This window comes from Heterocephalus glaber, unplaced genomic scaffold (assembly GCF_053883595.1).
Source record: "Heterocephalus glaber isolate CG9 unplaced genomic scaffold, H.glaber_assembly_v1.0 deba00001673, whole genome shotgun sequence".
Lineage (NCBI taxonomy): Eukaryota > Metazoa > Chordata > Mammalia > Rodentia > Bathyergidae > Heterocephalus > Heterocephalus glaber.
In genome coordinates, this window is record NW_028258410.1 from 19,350,839 (window position 1) to 19,370,466 (window position 19,628).

A 19,628-nucleotide genomic window follows, 5' to 3' on the forward strand; every position below is an offset into this window, starting at 1 on the left:
GGGCCGGGGATTTAGCTCAGTGGTTTCGCCACCTGCTGCGCAAACACAAGGACCCGAGTTCAATGCCCGGTACCAAAAAAAACCAAAAACAACCACCTCTGAATTACCAGCTGTGCAACCTGAGAAGTTAGTCCAAGCTTCTTCATTGGGAACATAATAACAATTCCTGTCTCACAGGCATGCAGTGAATCGACTCAGACACACCACAGCATGTTGAATGTCCAGAACATGGCTGTTGCTCATAAGTGATACCTTTAGTTCTGAACTGTGAACAGAAGAGTTTCCCTAGCAAGAATTCCCTCACTCTACACCCAACCCCTGTAGAAGAACAAACAGCATGCATTCCAAGTGTTCATGACAGAGCCAGAGTAGACTGCCACTGAAGGAAGAGATGTTTGACTTACTCTCCCCAACCAACTAGATTTCTTGTTTGGTATATCTGTTATATGAAAGCTAACCAACAAGACGGGAGTCTTGGCTAATTATGCTCAGGAAACAGCTGCACACCACCACCCCAACTTTTAATTTTAATGTGCAAATGACAGGTTTTTTAAACTTTTTTTTTTTTTTTTTAAATAAATGGGAGATAATATAAACCAAACCAGGATGACTTCCCACAGGAAAGGGATTTAAGGCTGCATCACGAACTTCTTCAGGCTATCATAATAGCTACTTCCTCCTCTTGTATCTGTTAAAAAAAAAAATCAGGACAGATGAGAAAGAGGAAGGAGCAGCTCCTTTTTGTATGAAAGGTTTCTTCTCCAACCCCACAGTCAGAATCTGGCCCTCCAAAGCTGTATACGTCACCTGGACTTGGATTTGAAGTTTCCTCCTTTTCTCTGGTGGGGCAAACCAAACTGTTTCTTTTCTTCAAAGGAAGGGCTGAGTGAGAGAAGAGGAGGTGCTGAAACAGGCCAGCTGTTGGACACATGAGGGATGTGTCACCCCCCTCAACCCCAGCTCCTTAAGAGCAGCACCACTGCGTACATGGTGTTCAGGGTCTGGGTTCTAAGTCATATTTCTACCTGACAACATGCATTTCTGGAAGTCAGGCCCCAACTTAATACAAACTTGGAAGAAGCCCTTCCTTCACCTGTACATACTAAGATTATCTGGGACACACTGTGTGTCTCCCCATCCCACCCTGGGATGGAGGAATGTGACAAGGGCAATTACCAAGGGCAAGCCAAGACTCTTTGGGGTTCTTTAGGTCTGATCCTGAGGTAAGAGTTGTTACTCCTCCCCTGAGAGAAGAAAGCTCTATTTCTGTACTTGAAAATGGGCCAGTATTTGAGAAATGGGAGTGGGGAAGGAAGTAAAAGATTTATAGTTTCCGGGCTGGGGATTCAGCTCAGTGGTGCTGCCGCCTGCCTTGCAAACACAAGGTCCTGAATTTGATCCCCCAGACCAAAAAAAAAAAAAAAAAAAAAAAAAAAAAAATTTATAGTTTCCATACAAATACCAGAGGCTCCATGACAACTTAAAACCCTACCCAGCTCGATACTGTTTCAGGGCCTTCTTGCTTGTATTGGTGAGTTCTTCATCAAATACAGATTTCTTCCTTGGATTTTGCTTCTTGGCTGTGAACAGAGAATGGGTTAGATATGGTCCTCTCTGGCCTAAGCTGCTAAACCAGTTAAAGCCCTAGGTAATGATTCCAAGTCTGGAAAGTCTGGCACCCGAAGACTGTTCCCTTCATTCTACCCTCACAGGCTCCTCTAAGTCATAGCCAGGAAGCAGTTAGGCTCCAAAGTCAGAAAGGTCCAGGTTCAATCCTAGCTTTTCCCACCAATGACAGGGTCACTCCACCCCTTAAAGGCAATAAAGGGACAGTTGTATACACTGGTACATACCAATTACTCAAAATATGTGAACGATTGTTGTTATCCCTCAAACGTTCTCCCTGACTGTAAGCTTGGCTTCAGGCAGGGCTCCCCAACCACCTACCAGGGGCTTTCGCTGGTTCCTCCTCAGGCATTGCCCTGGCCCGCTTGGCTCTGCGACTCCTCTTGGCCAACCGCTCAGCAAACATCTGAGCCTTGAGGATTTCAAACTGGGACCTTTCCTCTGCCTGGGGGAAAAGGCGAGGGGTGACCAGATGGCTCTGACCCATTCACTCTGTAACCAAACTCCAAAGGGGAGGCCACTCACCGTCATCTCTCCCTTTTTCTTGGCATCCTTCATAAACTTCCTCCTTTTCTTTTTGCCTCTTAAGGCCAAGTCAAACTCCTGCAGAGCCTTACCAACTGCAATAAGAAGACAGAATGAGATTTCAGGGACCGCTTCAAATTTTGTAAATTTACAAACAGGACAACTACTTTAAACTGGTACATAACAACTTAAAATGAAAAGTAGCAATCACTCTTCCAGTGGTTACCTTCATCTCACTAAGTAACATGCCTGTCTTACTATTCCTCATTAATCCATTTAAGGCATTCATTATCTACTGACCTCCTGTTGTGGAGGATGAAGATCTGACTTACAATAAATAGTCCATTCCTTCCTACCAGTATACTTGTAACTGTAGTTTTGACATGGAAATTTAACATACATACACCATTCTTGTCCCATCAAATATAGGCAGTATATCTGAAATTCCCAGCACAACATACACAAAAAGTAATTTTGTAATTTCTGCAAAATTAATAATATATGTACCCTGTGCCCTACAATTCTACTTTTAGGAACTTATTCTGCATGTCAAATACACTTGCCCAATTGTAAAAGGGCACATGTTTCAAGGCTCACCTTGTGGCATGTTTCAGGACTTCACTACAGATGAATAATATTTCAGTGAGCACGTGTGAAACATATATATCACTTCATTTACCCCTTAACTTTGGCGGGGGGGGTACCGGGGATCAAACTCAGGTCCTTGTGCTTTTGGGGCAGGCAGTGGAACCACTGAGCTAAATCCCCAGCTACCCCTCAACTTTTGATGGACATCTCTGTTTCCACCTTCTGGCCACTACGACCAGTGCCTCAAAGAACACTGGCATACAAGTGACTGTAGGAGCTCCTGTTCTCAGCTCTTAGGAGTATACGCTTAGGAGTAAATTGCTGAATCCTATGGTAATTCTAAGCTTAGCTTTCTTTCTTTTGGTTTTTTTGAGACAGGGTCTCACTATGTAGTCCAGGCTGGCCTCAAACTCACAGCAATCTTCTGCCTCAGCCTCCTGAGTGCTGGGATTATAAGTGTGTGCCACCATGCCTGGCTAGGATTAGCTTTCTGAGGAAGCTCCCTGACTTACTTTTTTCCTTCTTCCTCTCCTCTTTGGTCTGGAACCAGCTCCTCTCAGGTTCTTGGTCTGGTGCCTCCTTCCCCTTCTCCAAGAGGCGCTTGGCTGTGTTGATCTGTGGGGGCAGTAAAGGGACAAGTGCCATGAAGACTGTACCTGCTAATCCACACAACATGGCAAGTGCAGACAGCCACTGCCTGCAAACGCTGAGAGCTCTGATGGCTTGCTGGCCTTTCAAAGGTGGGGCCACAGGGACCCCCGTGGCGGGCTCACTGGGCAGCCATGAGGCCTCGTCCACACCCTCACCTGGGCTTCTGACTGCTGCATCTCTCTTTCCTCCGCTTCCAGCTGCAGCACTGCATACACATCTTTCTCCATCTTCTCAATCCTGTCCCGGAATCTGAGGATAACATCTAAGGAAAGAGAATAAAAAGGACGTTCATGAGGGTAAATACTATGTGGCTAATGAAAATAATGTAAATATTTTCTGATATAGCAAAGTGTGGTTCAGGCCTGGGATTTAGCTCAGCGGTTCCAGCGCCTGCCTTGCAAGCAAAAGGTCCAGAATTCAATCCCTGGTCCCAAAAGAGAAAAGTGTGGTTCTTAATGTGTGACTTTTCAATTTAATATTCCCCCACTAAGAGCTGGACTGGTGCCTATAGTCCCAGCTTCTTAGGAGGCTGATACAGGAGGGTAACTTGAGCCTAGGAGTCCTAAGTCACCCTGGACAACGTAACGAGACCCTACTGAAAAGAAAAAACCAAATCTGACTTCCGCACTACCCCAGAAAGCTTCTTGTTGCTCTTTGAATCAATCCTGAATTCCTAGGAGTATCCCTGTCTACCTCTCTAGATTTCTCTGTTCCCTAGCTCACCAGGCCCGGGGCCTCCTAACATTCCTTCTCTTTTACTCACACACACCAAGTTCATTCTCACCTCAGAGCCTTTGCCTGTGTCCTCTCACTGGGTACACTCTGATCCCTCAGGGCAGCCTCCTTCTTAGGATCCAGGACTGAGTTCCATGCCAGCTGCTTAGAGGCCTTTCCTGAACAGCTTTTCTAGAGCAGGGCCCTTCTTGCTCCTACAGTTGTCATCCTCGAGTGCAGGGACCATTAGCTTATTCACTGTCTCTTTCTCCCCGAGAACATCAGCTGCTCTAGACTCATCTCCTGGACAAGACGGGAAGGGGCCCTACAACTACTTGCTGATGGGCAGAATGCAACAGAAATGAGACAAAAGTATATCTGTAAGTCGGGTCTGGTGGCGCACACCTGTGATCCCAGCACTCAGGAGGTTGAGGCAGGAGGATAGCCACGGAGCCTGTGCTAACAGAGGTGAGATCTTTCATGCAGAATTAGACTTTTATTATTTTTCATGTATAGTAATATATAATAAACATATTATTTTTGTAACATTTAAAAAAGTAGCTAGGGGCCAGGGATTTAGCTCAGTGGTTCCACCGCCTGCCTCGAAAGCTCAAGGTCCTGAGTTTGATCCGTAGTACCAAAAAAAACGGGTTGGAAATATAGCTCAGTGGAAAGACCCTAGGTTCAAACCTCAATATCAAATACACAAAGAAAGTAACTTAAAAGATGTTTGTCCTTTACATGATTCTATGGATCAGAGGAACAAAGAGAATGAAAGCTACCAAAAAATTATGAGTGCTTTTCCTCCCTACCTTCTCCCCCACCAACAGAGAGGTTAGTGGGAACTTTGCCACTAACCAAAAGAAGAGATCTTTTCCTCTCAATTTCCCCTAGCAAAGTACCTGCGAGGAGGCTCCTCATTTATGTTTCTATCATCAATGTCTTTCACACACGGAAGCCTGAAGCCCAGAGAAATGAGGCGACACCTGCCCAGGGGGGTTGGCAGCTGAGACTCAAGCTGGTCCTGACTGCCAAGTGCTGCTCTCAGGTGTCACCCTGTGCCCCTGCCCTGCAACAGGCACCTTATGCTAATGACAACTGTACCTCCTCACCCTGGGGAAGAATCCGGGCCTTAACGGGGGCCTTGGCAGCCTTCACAATCTCCTTCAGCATCTTCCGTTCCTCTTCTCCCACCAGAGACACAGAGCGCCCAGCTCTGCCAGCACGAGCCGTTCGTCCCACCCGGTGCACGTAGTGCTTGATTGTGTTGGGCATGGTAAAGTTGATTACCTGGAGGGTTGGAATCGAGCATCAGTTAGATGGGGAAAGGGGTACTGCAAGGAGGCACAAAGATCCCACCAAGTACAAGGAAGACAGGACCCACTCACCGTTTTGACCCCTTCGATGTCAAGTCCACGGGCTGCCACATCGGTGGCCACAAGGATATCAATCTGCTCATCCTTAAAGCGCCTAGAAATAGCCATAGAGATACTTCTTCAGATATCCTACCCCAAGATGCTCCCCCAGAGCCTCAGCTATCAGAGAACAGAGCAGGACATTAGTCACCACAAATCATGTGAGTCAAGAAGCAGGGTACAGACCATCAGAGTGGGGACAGAGTCTAAACGTCAACCCATCCAACTTACACACTCACACTTAGCCCATTGTGTAGGGCAAAGATACATCTGTATGTACTACCTCAGGCAGGAAATCCCATACACACTCGTATTTGGAAACCTCTGAGCTAGACCACAGAAAAAAACAGCCAAATATCTCAGTGTTCACATTGGCCTTGCTTTAACACACACCTCTGAGCACCTATGATGAACAGGGATGGAGGGAGGGTTCTGTGAGAATTAAATGAAAAAAATCACACAGAAATCATGGTGCCTGCCAAAGCAGATGCTCAAGTAATGGCTGCTGACTTCAAGTCTAAATCCTGTTCAACTGGACCCAAGTATGTCACTGCTCTGGGAAAGCTGCAGAATAGACTATGTGTTGTATTTCCCAGTTTCCTGCTGTACCCCATTTAACAGCTTCCATATAGGATGAGGTCCTGGGCATGAGGGTTATTATCCATGAAGACAAAGGCAGAGTTCTAAATGCATGGAAGACATGACATTACTGTGCTCAGATTTTTTTTAAAAAGTTGTTTTTGAAAAAAATGACATATTGCTATGTTTCCCAGGATGGCCTCAAACTCCTGGGCTCAAGGGATCCTCCTGCTTTAGTCTGCTAGGTAGCTGAGACTATAGGCACTACCCACCACCTCAGCTTAAAAATTTTTAAAGGCTGGGGATTTAGCTCAGTGCTGCTTCCACCTACCTCACAAGAGCAAGGTCCCAAGTTTGACCCCGATACCAAAAAAAAAATTTTTTTTAAAGCACAGCATCATGCTGTGTCTGCTACTGCTCTACCATACCCTTCTGGGTCCTACTTTTCTGTCGAATGAGGATACCCTCTCTGACCTGCCCAAGGAGGGTTAGGGAGTGTCAGCCCTTGCCCAGAACATTACCGGAGGGCCTCCAGCCGCTGGGTCTGTGACAAGTTGCCATGGAGCTCACCCACCTGCAGCCCCAGGAGCCCCAGGAGGATGTGCATGCGGTGGGCCTGCTTCTTGGTCTGAGTGAACAGCATCACGTGGTCAGTGAAGGTTCTCGTCAACAGAGCTAGCGGGGGCGAAAAAGAGTAAGCCAGCAGCTGTTTTCAGGTTCCTACACAACACACACCCTTTCCTCACCTGAGAAGGCCAGCTACTGTGCCTGGACTGGGACAGAGAGGCCCAGACCCTGCCATGTGGAGAGCGATAAATGTCAGGGAGTGAAGAACAAGAGTGGTGGCATGAGAAGCATCAAGCAGGCAGATGTGGCAGGAGCCACCAAGCCTCCCCAGCTGGAGATTGCACGGAGGCAGGTATTGGAGGGTTCTGAAGGACACTCTAGGGAGTTCGAATTTCTGTCTAAGAGCAGTGGAAGCCACCAAAGGGTGTTAAATAACAAAGTAATAAGAGCCAATGTTCTTTTGTAAAGACCTGCTGTGCAATGTGAAGGATGAATTACAAAGGGCCAAGTGGAAACAGGAAAAGAAAATAAGAAGCTGCAGCAACAATCCAGGTACCAGGCATCAGCGTCTGCACCAAAGGGCTGGAGCAGCAGAGTTCAGGAGGACATAAAGCAGACTGGATGGGCGGAGGGAGGCAAGGTGATAAGAGCAAGGACTGGGGTGAATGAACAGCAGTGTGGCTCACTGAGCTAGGGCAGATGGATGGAGAAGACAAGCAGGCAAAAACCATGTGTTTTAGTGTAAACCCCCATAATGCAGTCCTGCCCTTGACATTCACCTGCAACAATGGCTTCCCGGTCCCCTTCCCGATTAGGCCGGATCCGTATGAACTCCTGCCGCAGGAAAGGAGCCACGTCTGTGTTGCTGTTAACAAATATCCGGACAGGATTCTTCAGGGAAACTGAAGCCAGATCTTTCACCTGCCAAGCACAAAGCCAGGGACACTCAGCTCTCTGAGAGGAGGTGAAGGGCTCACCCAGGCAACCCCTCTCAAGCCCAGCTGAGGTCATCTGAGCCACCCTCTGACACCCACCTCATCTGTCATGGTGGCTGAGAAGAGCATGGTCTGGCGGTGGTGGGAGCACATTCGGATGATCTCTTTCATCTGCTCCTCAAAGTACTCATCCAGCATCCTGGAGAGGCACAGAGGAAGGACACAACAAGCTGGCGGGGCGGGGGGCTGCTCAGTGAGGGACAGAGAAAACCACACAGGCCGCAGTTCTGCTGTCACTGGTTATATTTACAGCTCATCTACTTTATGATTGCTATTTACCCTTTCTCCAAGATTCATCAAGAATTATCATAACGCCACATTTACTTTTTTTGTTAACCTCTTTCCAAGTCACAGATGTCATGACATCTTATCCCAACTACTGCAGCACTATCTTCTAAGAAAAATGACCTTCTACATAACCACAATGTCACAATCACACCCAAGACATTTAAGAATCTGAACAAATCTGAAGTACAGGGTATATTCAAATCTCCCCAACTGTCCCAGAATGTGATTTTATAGCTGTCTTTTATTTGAATCCAAGAACCAAAGTTGCTGTGTGACAAGTGGCTGTATTTCTTGTCTCTTTAGTCTCCCGTCACCTAGAAAGTGCCCTCAGCCTTGCTCACACTTTGGATTGTCTAGTTGTCTCCCATTGAATGGATTCAGAAAAATCATCATTGGGAGGCTACTGAGCAAGGGCCCTTCACTCTTGCTGAAAGAGAAGTCATTCCACGGAGGCAAATTCCAAGGAGGTCAATGACCAAGGAGGTCATTCCAAGCAGGAGGAAAGAGTACTGCAGACCCCTACAGTGGGGGTGCACTGACAGGATTCACCAGGAAGAGACAAGGACAACACTAAGAGTTTCAGCCAGAACAACTGGAAGGATGGAGCTGATACTGGCTAAGCCAGGGAAAAGACAGGGCCAGCCACACAGGGTCAGAATCTTGCCCAAGAACTTGCTTAGTTCTAAGATGCCTCGATTTGCAAGTCAACCTTCCCATGTTCTGACTTATCTGTGATTTCCCTGCCCCAATTCTATCATCAGTTCCGTTCCCTTGGCTCAGCTGAAGGATGAGGCGAGCAGATGGGAAAAAGGAAGTGAGACACAGAAGCAGCAGAATGGGGGTAGGGGAGAAGAGAGGTTGTCCCCATCAGACAGCCGGTGGAAGCCTCACTACGCACGGCACTTTCCCTGTACTACCACTTGGTGCCTCCTCACTGTCAGCTGGGTACTATTCCTGTCTCCAAGTACAAACAAGGAAAGGCTTTGTTTTGAGAATCTTATTAACATCCCAAATCTCAGAGAGAACATGGCAGAGCCCATATTTGACCTACCTTATCTCTTAATCATCTTATTACAGAAAGAGAGAAAAGAAAGCAGAAAAATCTAGGCTAAGCCTGGAGAGAGGTCAAGTGAGGACGGGTAAAGAGGTATGGCACACCCATGGCTGACAGCTCTGTAGCATCATCCAAGGTGGCAGCTGCTATGTCCAGGGGTGTGGCCCTCAGGACCTCAGTCACTGGCCCCCTCCACCCCCACACTGCAGGCATACCTGTCAGCCTCATCCAGGATAAGCACCTCAATGCTGCTCAGGTGGAAGGAAGGGCAGTTGTGGAGGTGATCAATGAGCCGACCCGGGGTGGCAATGAGGATGTCAGGTGCTGCCCGAAGAGCTGCTTCCTGAGACTTCACGTCTAAGCCACCTGTGAAGCAGAGAGCCCACCAGCTGGCCAGGTCAGTGGGTCATTCATCAATGTCAAATGAACACCTGCCACTTCCTCTGCCTCAGCCAGATGCACGGTAAACCAAGAACAAGACTGACTGAGGCCCACATGGATTTTGCAATACGCTGGGAGAGACAGCTGATTTAATTATAATTGGACTAAGTGCAAAAACAAACCATGATAATGGCCCCAAAACACTTCAGAATAGAATGATTAAACCTTCCAAGGATTGAGAGGGGCATCTGTGAAAACTGCTGATGTCTGTACACGCGCACAAAAATCACTTTTGGGTTTTTTTTTGAAACAGTCTCACTGTGTAGTTCAGGCTGGCCTTGAACTCGCTTTGTAGCCAAGGGTAGTCTTGAACTTGCAGCAGTCCTCCTGCCTCGGCTTTCTGTGTGCTGGAATTACAGGTGTTTGCCACCATGCCTAGCTACAAAAATCACCTTTAAATTCCAATTATTTAACAGGGGAGGAGGAAGGGGAAAAGGAAGGGACAAGAAAAAAAGTGAAAATAGAAGAAAAAAATTTAATAAATTCCAATTATTTAATAAGGAGGGCAAAATGCAGGGTAGATAACATTATCATATAACTTCATATAAGGAAAGTTTGCCCCAAATACTTTGATTCATGGGACCAGGGATTTAGCTCAGTAGAGCTGCGCTTGCCTTGCAAGCACAAGGTCCTGGCAGCCCCCATGCCCGGGAGAGCAGAGCACAACCGTCCTCCCCCACAGTGCAGACTGGTGCGGGCTGGCAGCCCTCAGCCCACAGACTCACCCACAGCCAGGCAGGTGGTGATGCTACAGAACTGCGCGAGCTGCCTGGTGACAGAGTGCACCTGGATCCCCAGCTCTCGGGTGGGAACCAGCACCAGCACACGGGTCACTGGGGCCTGGCGGGGCTTGTAGATCAAACGCTCGAGGACCGGCAGAGCAAAAGCTGCAGTTTTACCTGGAGAGAGCAGCAGGAAAGCAAGGAAAGGTTCAGTTCCTTCTGGCTTCTGGCTTTCACTTGAGCACAGTAAGCCTGTCTAGTCAGGACATGAAAAACATTTTTCATGGAACTCTCTGCTGCTTTCAAACTATATAGTCAATGCAAATATACCTTGGAAATACAAAGAAGCATGAAAGTAATAAAAATCAGCCAGAAGGCAGCCAAGCAGAGATAAAATTTTGTTTGTTTTGCAGCGCTAAGGATGGAACCCAGGGCCTCACACATGCTAGGCAAGCGGTCTGCCGCTGAACACCTCAGCCCTGAGATAAACATTGCTGTCCCACAGTTATGTGGTATATTACCACCAAGTGAAGGATTAAAGGGACTCTAGTCACTATTTTTATTACTTCTCATTGCTCTATAATCATTTCAAAATAAAAGAGGGGGATATCTATGCATTTGCATTGAAATATATTTCAATTATATATGCATTTGTAAATATTCTCAAGTGTCCAGTGATACTGACATAGCAGTGGGCTGGGGAGAAAGGGGGCAAACTGGGGAGCTGAGGGCACTTGTTACTGTATTTTTTCTAATGTGGTTTTTTGGGGGTTTTTTGGTACCAGGGATGGAACTCAGGTCCTTGTGCTTGTGCAGCAGGTGGCAAAACCACTGAGCTAAAACCCCGGCCGGAACTTTTTCTAATGTATTTGATTTTTGAATAAGTCAGACCTTGTCAACCTCCAAAAAGCCCTGCTTACCAGCATCTTTCTTTCTTTGTTTTTGGTACCAGGGATCGAACTCAGATCCTTGCACTTGCGCAGCACAAGGCGAAACAGCATCATTTCTTTAGTACAAGTGAGTATAAATAGGCTAACTGAACAATTCTTTTTTTTCTTTTTCTTTTTTTTTTTGATACTGAGGATTGAACTCGGGTCCTTGCACTTGCTCAGCAGGCAGCGAAACCACTGAGCTAAATCCCCGGCCCATAACTGAACAATTCTTAATAAAGATTTCAGAATTGGGCCATGGATTGCCAAAGTGACTCCAAAAAGAATGTGTGAACAAAGTAAATGTAGCAATTCTCAATCTTTTACAAAAAGAGGCAGATGTGACACCCACTGGGCCCCATCGCTTGCTATGTGGTTTGGAAAGGACCAAGCACTGTCAAGAGTGACAAGGGAAATAATGACCATACACACTCCTGTCAGGTGTCACTTGTGACCTGAAGAGAGGCTCAGAATCACTGCCCCATCCCATTCAGGTTCACAGGATGTTGATTCTTGGGCTCTACAGACTGACTGGCCCAACTGTCCTGGTCCTTCAAGCTGTGTATGTGTGGTAGACTGGATTTACATTTCGTCTTCATCAAAGAATTTTAAAGACTAGACTGTTCAGTCTATCTCTGCCCCAGCAGCCGCAGGGAGCTGGGTCAGTGAAGTGACCCGCAGGGGCCAAAGTGGCAAGACCTAGTCTGCCCTAGTTTCCGTGCCCACTCTAGCTCTGGCAGGGACTGGAAGTCCAGGATGTGCAGGCTGCTGGCTCACTTCTTGGTCTCCTTCACAACAAAGGACCCTTTCTGTCTCCCCAATTTCCATCCAGCTACAGCCTTGGGGTGAGGGTAAGCAGGGTGCCCAAGAATCAATGTCGATATGCTTTAAAATGCTCCTGTGAAGCTAAAATGGAAACTGGTCACCTCAGAGTTCCTCCCCAGTTTCAAAAGCCATTAAAACCACCAACTGAGTATGAACTGCTGTAAACTTTGTATATAATCCAAAAATCCAAGCATGTTTCACAAACCAGCACTGTCAAGCCAACCTGGAGCCCTGTTCTTGCTTCCACCCACGACCCCAGCTCCTCACCTGTCCCAGTGGCTGCACAGGCACAGATGTCCTTCCCTAGCAGACCTACAGGGATGCACGCCTTCTGGATTGGCGTGGGCTGCTTGAAGCCCATGGCTGTAATGGCCTGAAGAGAATAGACAGGGACAGGTGGGCAGAGTCTGGCAGAGTCTCAGCACAGAATGAACAGAGTGAGCTTCCAGAAAAGTGTATATCTCAGTTCTCTCAGGCATTCGGTCCACACACAGATGGGGTACCCATCATGTGCAAGGTACTGTTCTATGCACTGAGCGTATAGCAGTAAATAAAACGAACAGAACAAAAAACAAAAGCCCTGCTCTCAGGAGGCTGACAATCTGGCAGAGACAAACCAAGAGACAAATGTTATGTCATATGGAGATATATGCTATGGACAAAAACGAGCAGTCAAGGGGCCATGGAGGGAAAGGAATGCAATTCACAACAGGGCTGTCAGGGAAGGTCTCGCTGAACCCTGAAGGGGTGAGAGAGCACCCAATGGACTCCTGCAAGAAGAGTCTTCCAGGCAGAGGGAAGCAAGTACAAAGGCCCTGAGGAAGACTGCCTGACCTAGCTGAGGGCCAGCAGGGCCATGTGGCCAGAGCAGAATGAGCACAGAGTGATGTTGTCAAAGGGACCAGAAGGGACACAGTGTTTTAGATCAATGTAAGGAAACTGACTTTCATCCCAAGTGAAAGTGGGAGCCATAAAGGGCTCAGAGAAGAGGAGGGACAGGATGGAATTTACTACTTAAAAGGGCTCTCTAGCAGCTGTGTGGATAGCAGAGTTGAGAGAGCCAGGATTCTAGTAAGGGGGCCCTGTAAGAATCAACCCAGGCTCCCCAAGAAGCCTTACCTTCAGAAGAGGCCGGGAGAGGTTCATGTCCTGGAAGGAGAGACTGTCATCATACTGAGATGCATCTTCAAAGAATCCTCCTGCTTCCTACACCAGACCAAAAGAACGAGGATGAAAATTCAGCCAAAGGGCCCAAGAAGACCAAAACCTTAAAATCTTTTCAGATTGCCCAAATGAGCTGCTCTGTTTCCCAAGCTCACCTGTCCTTTCTTCTTCTTCTTCTTCCGCTCCTTTACTTTGAGCGTATCTAGGGAGAAAAACCCAGCTGGTGCTTACAGCTCACACACTGAGCACCTGCATCTGTTTCCACGCTGTCCTGATGTTTTGTGTGGGCCAGCCCTGAGCCCACACAGCAGCCTCGCTTCCCAGATGAGGACAGTGAGTGGCAGCGCGGCTAAGTGACTTGCCTAAGGTCAGGCAGGAAAGCAGAGTGGCCAACCGCTGTCCAGAGACCAGGGTCTCAACACTACACTACATTATGGTGCTTTATATACATTTCTACCACTGAGCTACATGGGGGAGCCCACTGGATGTAGGTAACTTCAAATAAGTTCGAGTTACACAGCCATCTGGCAGCTCTGTGCGGCTAGAGATGGATAAAAGGAGGCTGCCTGCAAAGTACAACAACCTGAACAAGATGCCAAGGGAAGAGCAAACCTCACAACGGGGAGATCCTCAACACTACTGCATATACGAGAACAGGAATTCCGACCAAGTGGAAGTAGAGGCTTCCCAACTTCCCGTCCCATTCTTTTTGTGTGTGGAGTGGTACTAGGGATTGAACCAAGGGTCTTCGGACTGAGCAACACCCCCAGCCCTTTAAAAAAAATTTTTTTTTAGGGCCAGGGATTTAGCTCAGTGGTTCCGCTGCCTGCCTCGCAAGTGCGAGGTCCTGAGTTCGATCCTTAGTACCAAAAAAAAAATTTTTTTTTTTTTAAATTTTGAGATAGAGTCTCACGAAGTTGCAACAGAGCACTTGGGTTGCAGGCAGGTGCCACCGTTCCCGGCTCCAGTCCCATTTCTCACACCCCACCACCATGTCCACCTGCTTTGGTGAGGATGTTCTCCTCAGTGGATGAGTAGTCGGTCTCTGATTCTTCATCTCTTGCAGAGCCTGCTTCCTCTTTCCTTTCAAGGCCCTCCTGTTCCTCCAGGCCAGAGCCTGCCTCAGCTCCTTTCTCCTCCAACTTTCCTGATTTGGCTTCTTTACCCTGGAAACAAAAGTCAAAATAAAGCAAAGCGACTGCAAATTTCAGGGAATTCAGAGCTCTGCAGCCTAGATGGGCTGCTGCGTGCTTCTTATTCAGCGTGCAGCTTAGGCTCAGAGAGGATGGTGCTGCGGGTACAGCTCAAGGCACAACAATGAGGAGTCGCTGTGCTTCTCCCTCACCTCCGTCCCCCTTCTCTTTCGCACTTTCTCGATCTTCTCATCCAATGTAGTGGCTGCCCTCTGCAGACGAGAACAGAGGAAAAAGAAACGGTCACGAAAGAAGAAGCCTGTGCAAGGGTTCTTGGCATGCCGGGCCTCAAACAGTGACGCAGAGAGGGCCTCTCAGGCTTTAGGTAAATTAGTCAATCTGCAGATTGTTCACCCTCAAAAGGGAGAAAAAAGTATTACCGAAATAGTACATTTGTAAAAAGTAAAACCTTTTGACCAACAGAAAGCAATACAAACATGCAGTTTGGTTTGTTTTGGTTTTTTGTTCTTTTGGTGCGTGTGTTTGTGGGGCTGTTTTGTGTTTTTATAACGGAGGACTGAACCCGGAGGGAACTCTACCACTGAGCGACAACCCAGTCCAGCTATTTATTCGTCTGGTTGAGACTGGGTTTTGCTATGTAGTCCAACCTGGCTTGCACTCACTGTGTAGTCTAGGCTGGCCTCAAACTTGTGGTGCTCCTCCTGCCTCAGCCTCCCGAGTGCTGGGATTACAGATGTGCACCACAGTGCCCAGCATAACAGCCTACTAATTAAAACGTTGAAATCTGAGTAAATTCAGATAGTGCTGGTACTGCTGAAACTTCAGAAAAGGGTAATTAATGGTGGGCCCCCCTTATGTATGCTCAGAGCACCCTGCACCACTGTGGCACTTGCCGCAAATGCAATTCACTGTATAATTATTTGTCTAATTATTTTGTACCCTGGTAAACGATAAGCTGCTAAGACAAACTGCATGGGGCCTGTACATGGCACCATGCCTGCCTCAAAACTGCCAGGTCCTGAGTTCGATCCCTGATACAAAAAAAGAACCTGGAAACAAATGGAATTTTTTTTTGGTACTGGGAATCAAACTCAGGACCTTGCGCTTGCAAGGCAAGTGCCAGCACCACTGAGCTAAATCCCCAGCCCCTCAAATGGAATATTTGTTAAATAAACCTGAAATGAATTTTAAAAGATGGACAGGAGGGCCAAGGATTTAGCTCAGTGGTTCCACCACCTGCCCTGCAGGCACAAGGACCCGAGTTCGATCCCTGGTACCAAAAAAAAAAAGATGGACAGGAAAACAAATACTTCATCATTAGCTTGAAAAATGCTATTCTCTGAAAAAATATATATACCATATATACTTATATAAATTCCCCTCAAGATGATCTTGAAAAGGCAATGCTGATTTACTTCAGTCAGAACAAGGACCAGAAGAATTTGGGTTAAACTGTTCTGAGCAGGCAATATTTGTTTCTCTTTGAAGCACGTGAATGGAAAAAAAATGCTGCAACTTCTAGCCTGTTAACCAGATTTACAGAAATGCATGGGATCTTGGCAAACAAGAAAACAATCACATTGGTGGCAGCTTTGGCTGTACTGTGTAGGAATCAAGGACCCTGAAAGTGATACTGCATGAAAACACCTAGCAAGTGACAGAGAAATGGCAGTTATCTGTGGGCCAGAGGCAGAGTTCAACTATCAAAAACACCAAGGCTAGCAAGGCATGGTGGCACATGCCTGTAAAACTAGCACTTTGGGAGACTGAGGTAGGAGGACAAATTCAAGTCCCACCTGAGCAATTTTACAAGACCCTGTCTCAACATAAGACATTTCTTTAAAAATGGACAAGCGATGTAGTTCAGCGGCAGAACACCCGGAGTTCAAGCCCCAGTGCTGCCAAAACAAAGAAACAAACAAAGAGAAGAGCCAGGCATGGTGGCACATGCCTGTAATCCCAGCACTTAGGAGGCTGAGGCAGGAGGATCGCACAAATTCAAGGCCAGCCTGGACTACACAGTGAGACCCTGTCTCAAAAAAGAAAGAAAGACAGACAGACAGACAGGCAGAGAGAGAGAGAGAACAAAGGCTGTCTGGAAGATTGTCCTTCCTTACAAACTGATCTAGGTTATCTTTCTAATACTCAAAACAAGGGGGCCAGGGATTTAGCTCAGTGGTTCCGTCGCCTGCCTCAAGAGCACAAGGTCCCAAGTTTGATACCCGGTACCAAAAGAATAAAAAAAAAAAACAAGGAGTGAACATGTAAACATGAGAACTCTTTAACATAGCTACGTACATTTTTTAACTCAACTATTGGGCCATCTGCAAATTTCCTCCAAAACTTTTTTTTTCTTTTAAGGAAACAGGATCTCACCATGTGGCCTGAGCTGGACTTAAAGGCCTGAGTTGCTGGTACTATAGGCATGCACTATAAAATCAAGGTCTGTCTTAATAGATGCACTGAAGTAAGTCAGAGCTTACCAGCTCCACCTCCAGGGAAAGCTATCATCATGGGGTAATACTTCTACATGTCATCTGTAGATAGATGAATATGACTGTAACTATAGTTTGCAATAAATCCATTTTGCAACATTTTATACCTTGGTGTTAATCAAGACTGTGGGTTACTTGTGACCTCCTTTCCTTACCCCATCAAAACTGTATCACACGTTTTCAAAGGAGTTTCAGAATCCACTGAATGGTAAGAAGCACTGAGGCCAGGGTTAACCCTCCCCATGACCCGGTGTTCAACCTTTACAGCCCACTGTCTGGAACTATTCATCAATGTCAGTCTTACCTTCTTCTTGAGCTGGCTCATAACATCAGCCAGGGCCCAGCTGTCATCATACATCCCCCCCTTCTCGGTAAAAACGAAGTCAGGATTGAAATCAGCACTGCGGTTCTTTTGCAAGGCTTTCTGCTTTCGGCCCAGCACAATGGGCCCCTGGGAAGAGAAGAGACAGGGTGACTATGGGGCCGAGATGAAGGGAGAAAGGAAAGTGGCCCATAAGAGGACAGAATTACACAAGGCCAAACAGGTAACTAGGAGAAAATGACTGATTTACATACACATTGAGAGATTTTTAACACACCTCTCTCAGTAACTGATAAATGAGGCAAGCCAAAAATGAGTAAGCGTGTAGAAAACTTCACTGAAACAATTCCAACACAGCTCCTACCCCTACAGAATGTATGCAGGATCTAAAAAGTCCAACTCATAGAAACTGAGAGTAGAGGAGTGATTGCCAGGGGCTGGGATGTCGGGAAAATGGGAAGAGAAAAAAGCTGCCAAGAATCACGCCAAGGCTTCTGGCTTGAGATGGAATAGGATGGAAAGATGGGAGGGTGAGGGAGAGCAGGAGTGAATTTGCAGAGGCCATGGAGAAGAACAGAGGGAAAACACCTGGGTCGAATCTCTGAACTGCAAGCGCCTTTTTCATGCCATGGTGTATATCAGACGATACCTCCCACTCCAATGTGGGCTTCTGGAGGGTGGCGCTTATGTTGTCCACTGCTAAGTCGCAACAGTTAACACTATGTCTAGCAACGCTGAGTACCATTGGCTCTCTGAACAGGAACCATGACTGACTTCACCTCTGAACCTCTATTAGGCAGGGCCTGGATTAACAGGTCAGTGAACGGATAATGTATCCAGCAAGGCGACACGTAATAGCACGGCCAACAGAGCAGAGGAGTAAGAAAGCTAACGGTAGCTAAACTGAGGAACATCTCGGGATCCTGGTGAGACCCATCCTGGGGGACGCTGAGGATTCGAGGACAAGGGCCTGAGGAATCACGAAGGGGCGCAGTCAAGGTATTCCATGGGGCCGGGACCCTGCCCGCAGCTATCTTTCATAACCACTGCCCGGCTCATACCTCTTCCTCCTCATCTCCGGAGTCAGACTCGGGATCCCCTGGCACCTCGTCATCTTCACCTATCGTCCCGATTAAACCGAGCTCCGCGAGCATGGTAAAACAGAAGCCACTTCCGGAAGCGAGCTCCCCACGCCGTCAGGCCCGCCCTCCTCCTTGACTTCCGCTTGGTCACTGCTGGCATCACTTCCATTTACCTCCCTCGCGCCCCACCCCCACCGAACACCTAGAGTGCGCATGCGGCAGTCTGGGGCGTGGTTTCCTGTGATGAAATCAAGGGGGCGTGGCTTTGATTTAACATTCCGTTGTCTAGGATGAGGCTCAGAAAGCAGTAGAGATCTGAGGAGTGTGCAAGTGTGCAAGGAGGAAGCCCGAACTGCTGCTTTGCTGAGCTCTATATCTGTACATTCATAAACCAAAGCTTGTGGCGGAAAATACAATAAACGGTTAGCACTTTTAAATACGTGACTTTTATTTTCCACAGTATTCACTTTCATGAAAATGAACGTAAGGATTGCAAACATGTTTACTAAGTGCTAGAACTGATCTAAGTACTTTTACACGTATTCACTAATTGAATCCTTAGAACAACCACAGCCTGCAGGTATCCATTGCTATTGCCATTTTACAGATGAGAATGGAGGCTCAGAGAGGTCCCAAGGTCACAGAGCCAATTACTAACAGAGTCAAGATTGTAAACTAGGCAGTGGCATCAGGGTCCTTAGGGAAAAGGACTCAGAGCTTACTGATAATTTTTCCTCTCATCCACTTGTTTTGTTTGTGACAAGGTTTCGTCCAGTTGGTGTTGAATTCACTATGTAGCCCAGGCTAGTCTTGAACTCACAGCCATCTTCCTGCCTCAGCCTCCTGAGTGCTGGAATTACAGGCATGCACTACCTTGCTGGGCTTCCTCTCATTCACTTGTGAAATCTTAAAGTCTGCTCTTGTGTCTCCTGTAGGTAACTTTCCTTTAAACATCACCTCCTATATGAAGTCACCCCACAGCATCTATCTTCCCTTCCTAATCATCATGTTCTACCTACACCAGAGTCATAGTGTATCACACAACTAAGTTCCACTGGCTTTTTTATTGCAATTTTTTTCCATTTTTAAGTGTACAATTTGATGGCATTAATTCACTCATGATATTTTACAGCCATCACCACTGTTTCCAAAACCATTTCATCACCCTAAACAGAAACACTGTAACCATTAAGCAATTACTGTCCCATTCTATTTCCCCCACTTTCCTTTTTTTTTTTTTTTTGGTACCAGGGATCGAACTCGGGTCCTTGTGCTTGCGAGGCAGGCGGCAGAACCACTGAGCTAAATCCCCGGCCCTCCCCCACTTTCTTCGTCTATGATTTGACCATTCCTAGATGGTTCATGTAAATGACACTACACAATATCTGTCCTTTTGTGTCTAGCTTGTGCACCTACCATAGTGTTTTCATCCGTACTGCAGCAAGAAATTAAGGGAGGAGAGAGAAGAGGGGAAGGAAATGAAAAAAGAATT

General features: G+C 47.0%; 1 protein-coding gene across 3 annotated transcripts; it reads right to left on the reverse strand.

Annotated features, from left to right (window-relative positions):
• Window positions 1–502: 502 nt before the first annotated feature.
• Window positions 503–18,312, reverse strand: Ddx27 (DEAD-box helicase 27). 3 transcript variants are annotated; one of them, XR_015446044.1, is made up of 21 exons: window positions 18,116–18,312; window positions 17,037–17,183; window positions 14,429–14,488; window positions 14,084–14,249; window positions 13,239–13,285; window positions 13,039–13,125; window positions 12,187–12,292; window positions 10,169–10,342; window positions 9,218–9,368; window positions 7,700–7,799; window positions 7,445–7,586; window positions 6,620–6,773; window positions 5,493–5,574; window positions 5,209–5,394; window positions 3,546–3,652; window positions 3,252–3,354; window positions 2,152–2,246; window positions 1,948–2,071; window positions 1,493–1,580; window positions 808–882; window positions 503–688 (listed from the first exon to the last, which is right to left on the reverse strand). XR_015446044.1 is itself a non-coding variant. In XM_004858077.4 (21 exons), the coding sequence occupies exons 1-21, from the start codon at window positions 18,206–18,208 to the stop codon at window positions 670–672; spliced, it is 2,298 nt and encodes a 765-aa protein (XP_004858134.2). In that variant the 5' UTR covers window positions 18,209–18,312; the 3' UTR covers window positions 503–669. The 3 variants fall into 3 exon arrangements, 2 of the variants coding, with proteins under 2 accessions (XP_004858134.2, XP_021094696.2); XM_004858077.4 differs by having other exon boundaries at window positions 5,217–5,394; XM_021239037.2 differs by lacking the exon at window positions 18,116–18,312 and adding an exon at window positions 17,643–17,713 and having other exon boundaries at window positions 5,217–5,394.
• Window positions 18,313–19,628: the final 1,316 nt, after the last annotated feature.

Bases quoted from the DNA above. Each gene is read 5' to 3' on its own strand.
- Ddx27 (XM_004858077.4), bottom strand. From the start codon at position 18,208: ATGCTCGCGGAGCTCGGTTTAATCGGGACGATAGGTGAAGATGACGAG. The intron at 6,774-7,444 runs GTGAATGTCAAG...CGCCCCCGCTAG, and splicing joins CCGGGAAGCCATTGTTGCAG to CTCTGTTGACGAGAACCTTC. The intron at 1,581-1,947 runs GTAGGTGGTTGG...CTCTGTTCACAG, and splicing joins GGAACCAGCGAAAGCCCCTG to CCAAGAAGCAAAATCCAAGG.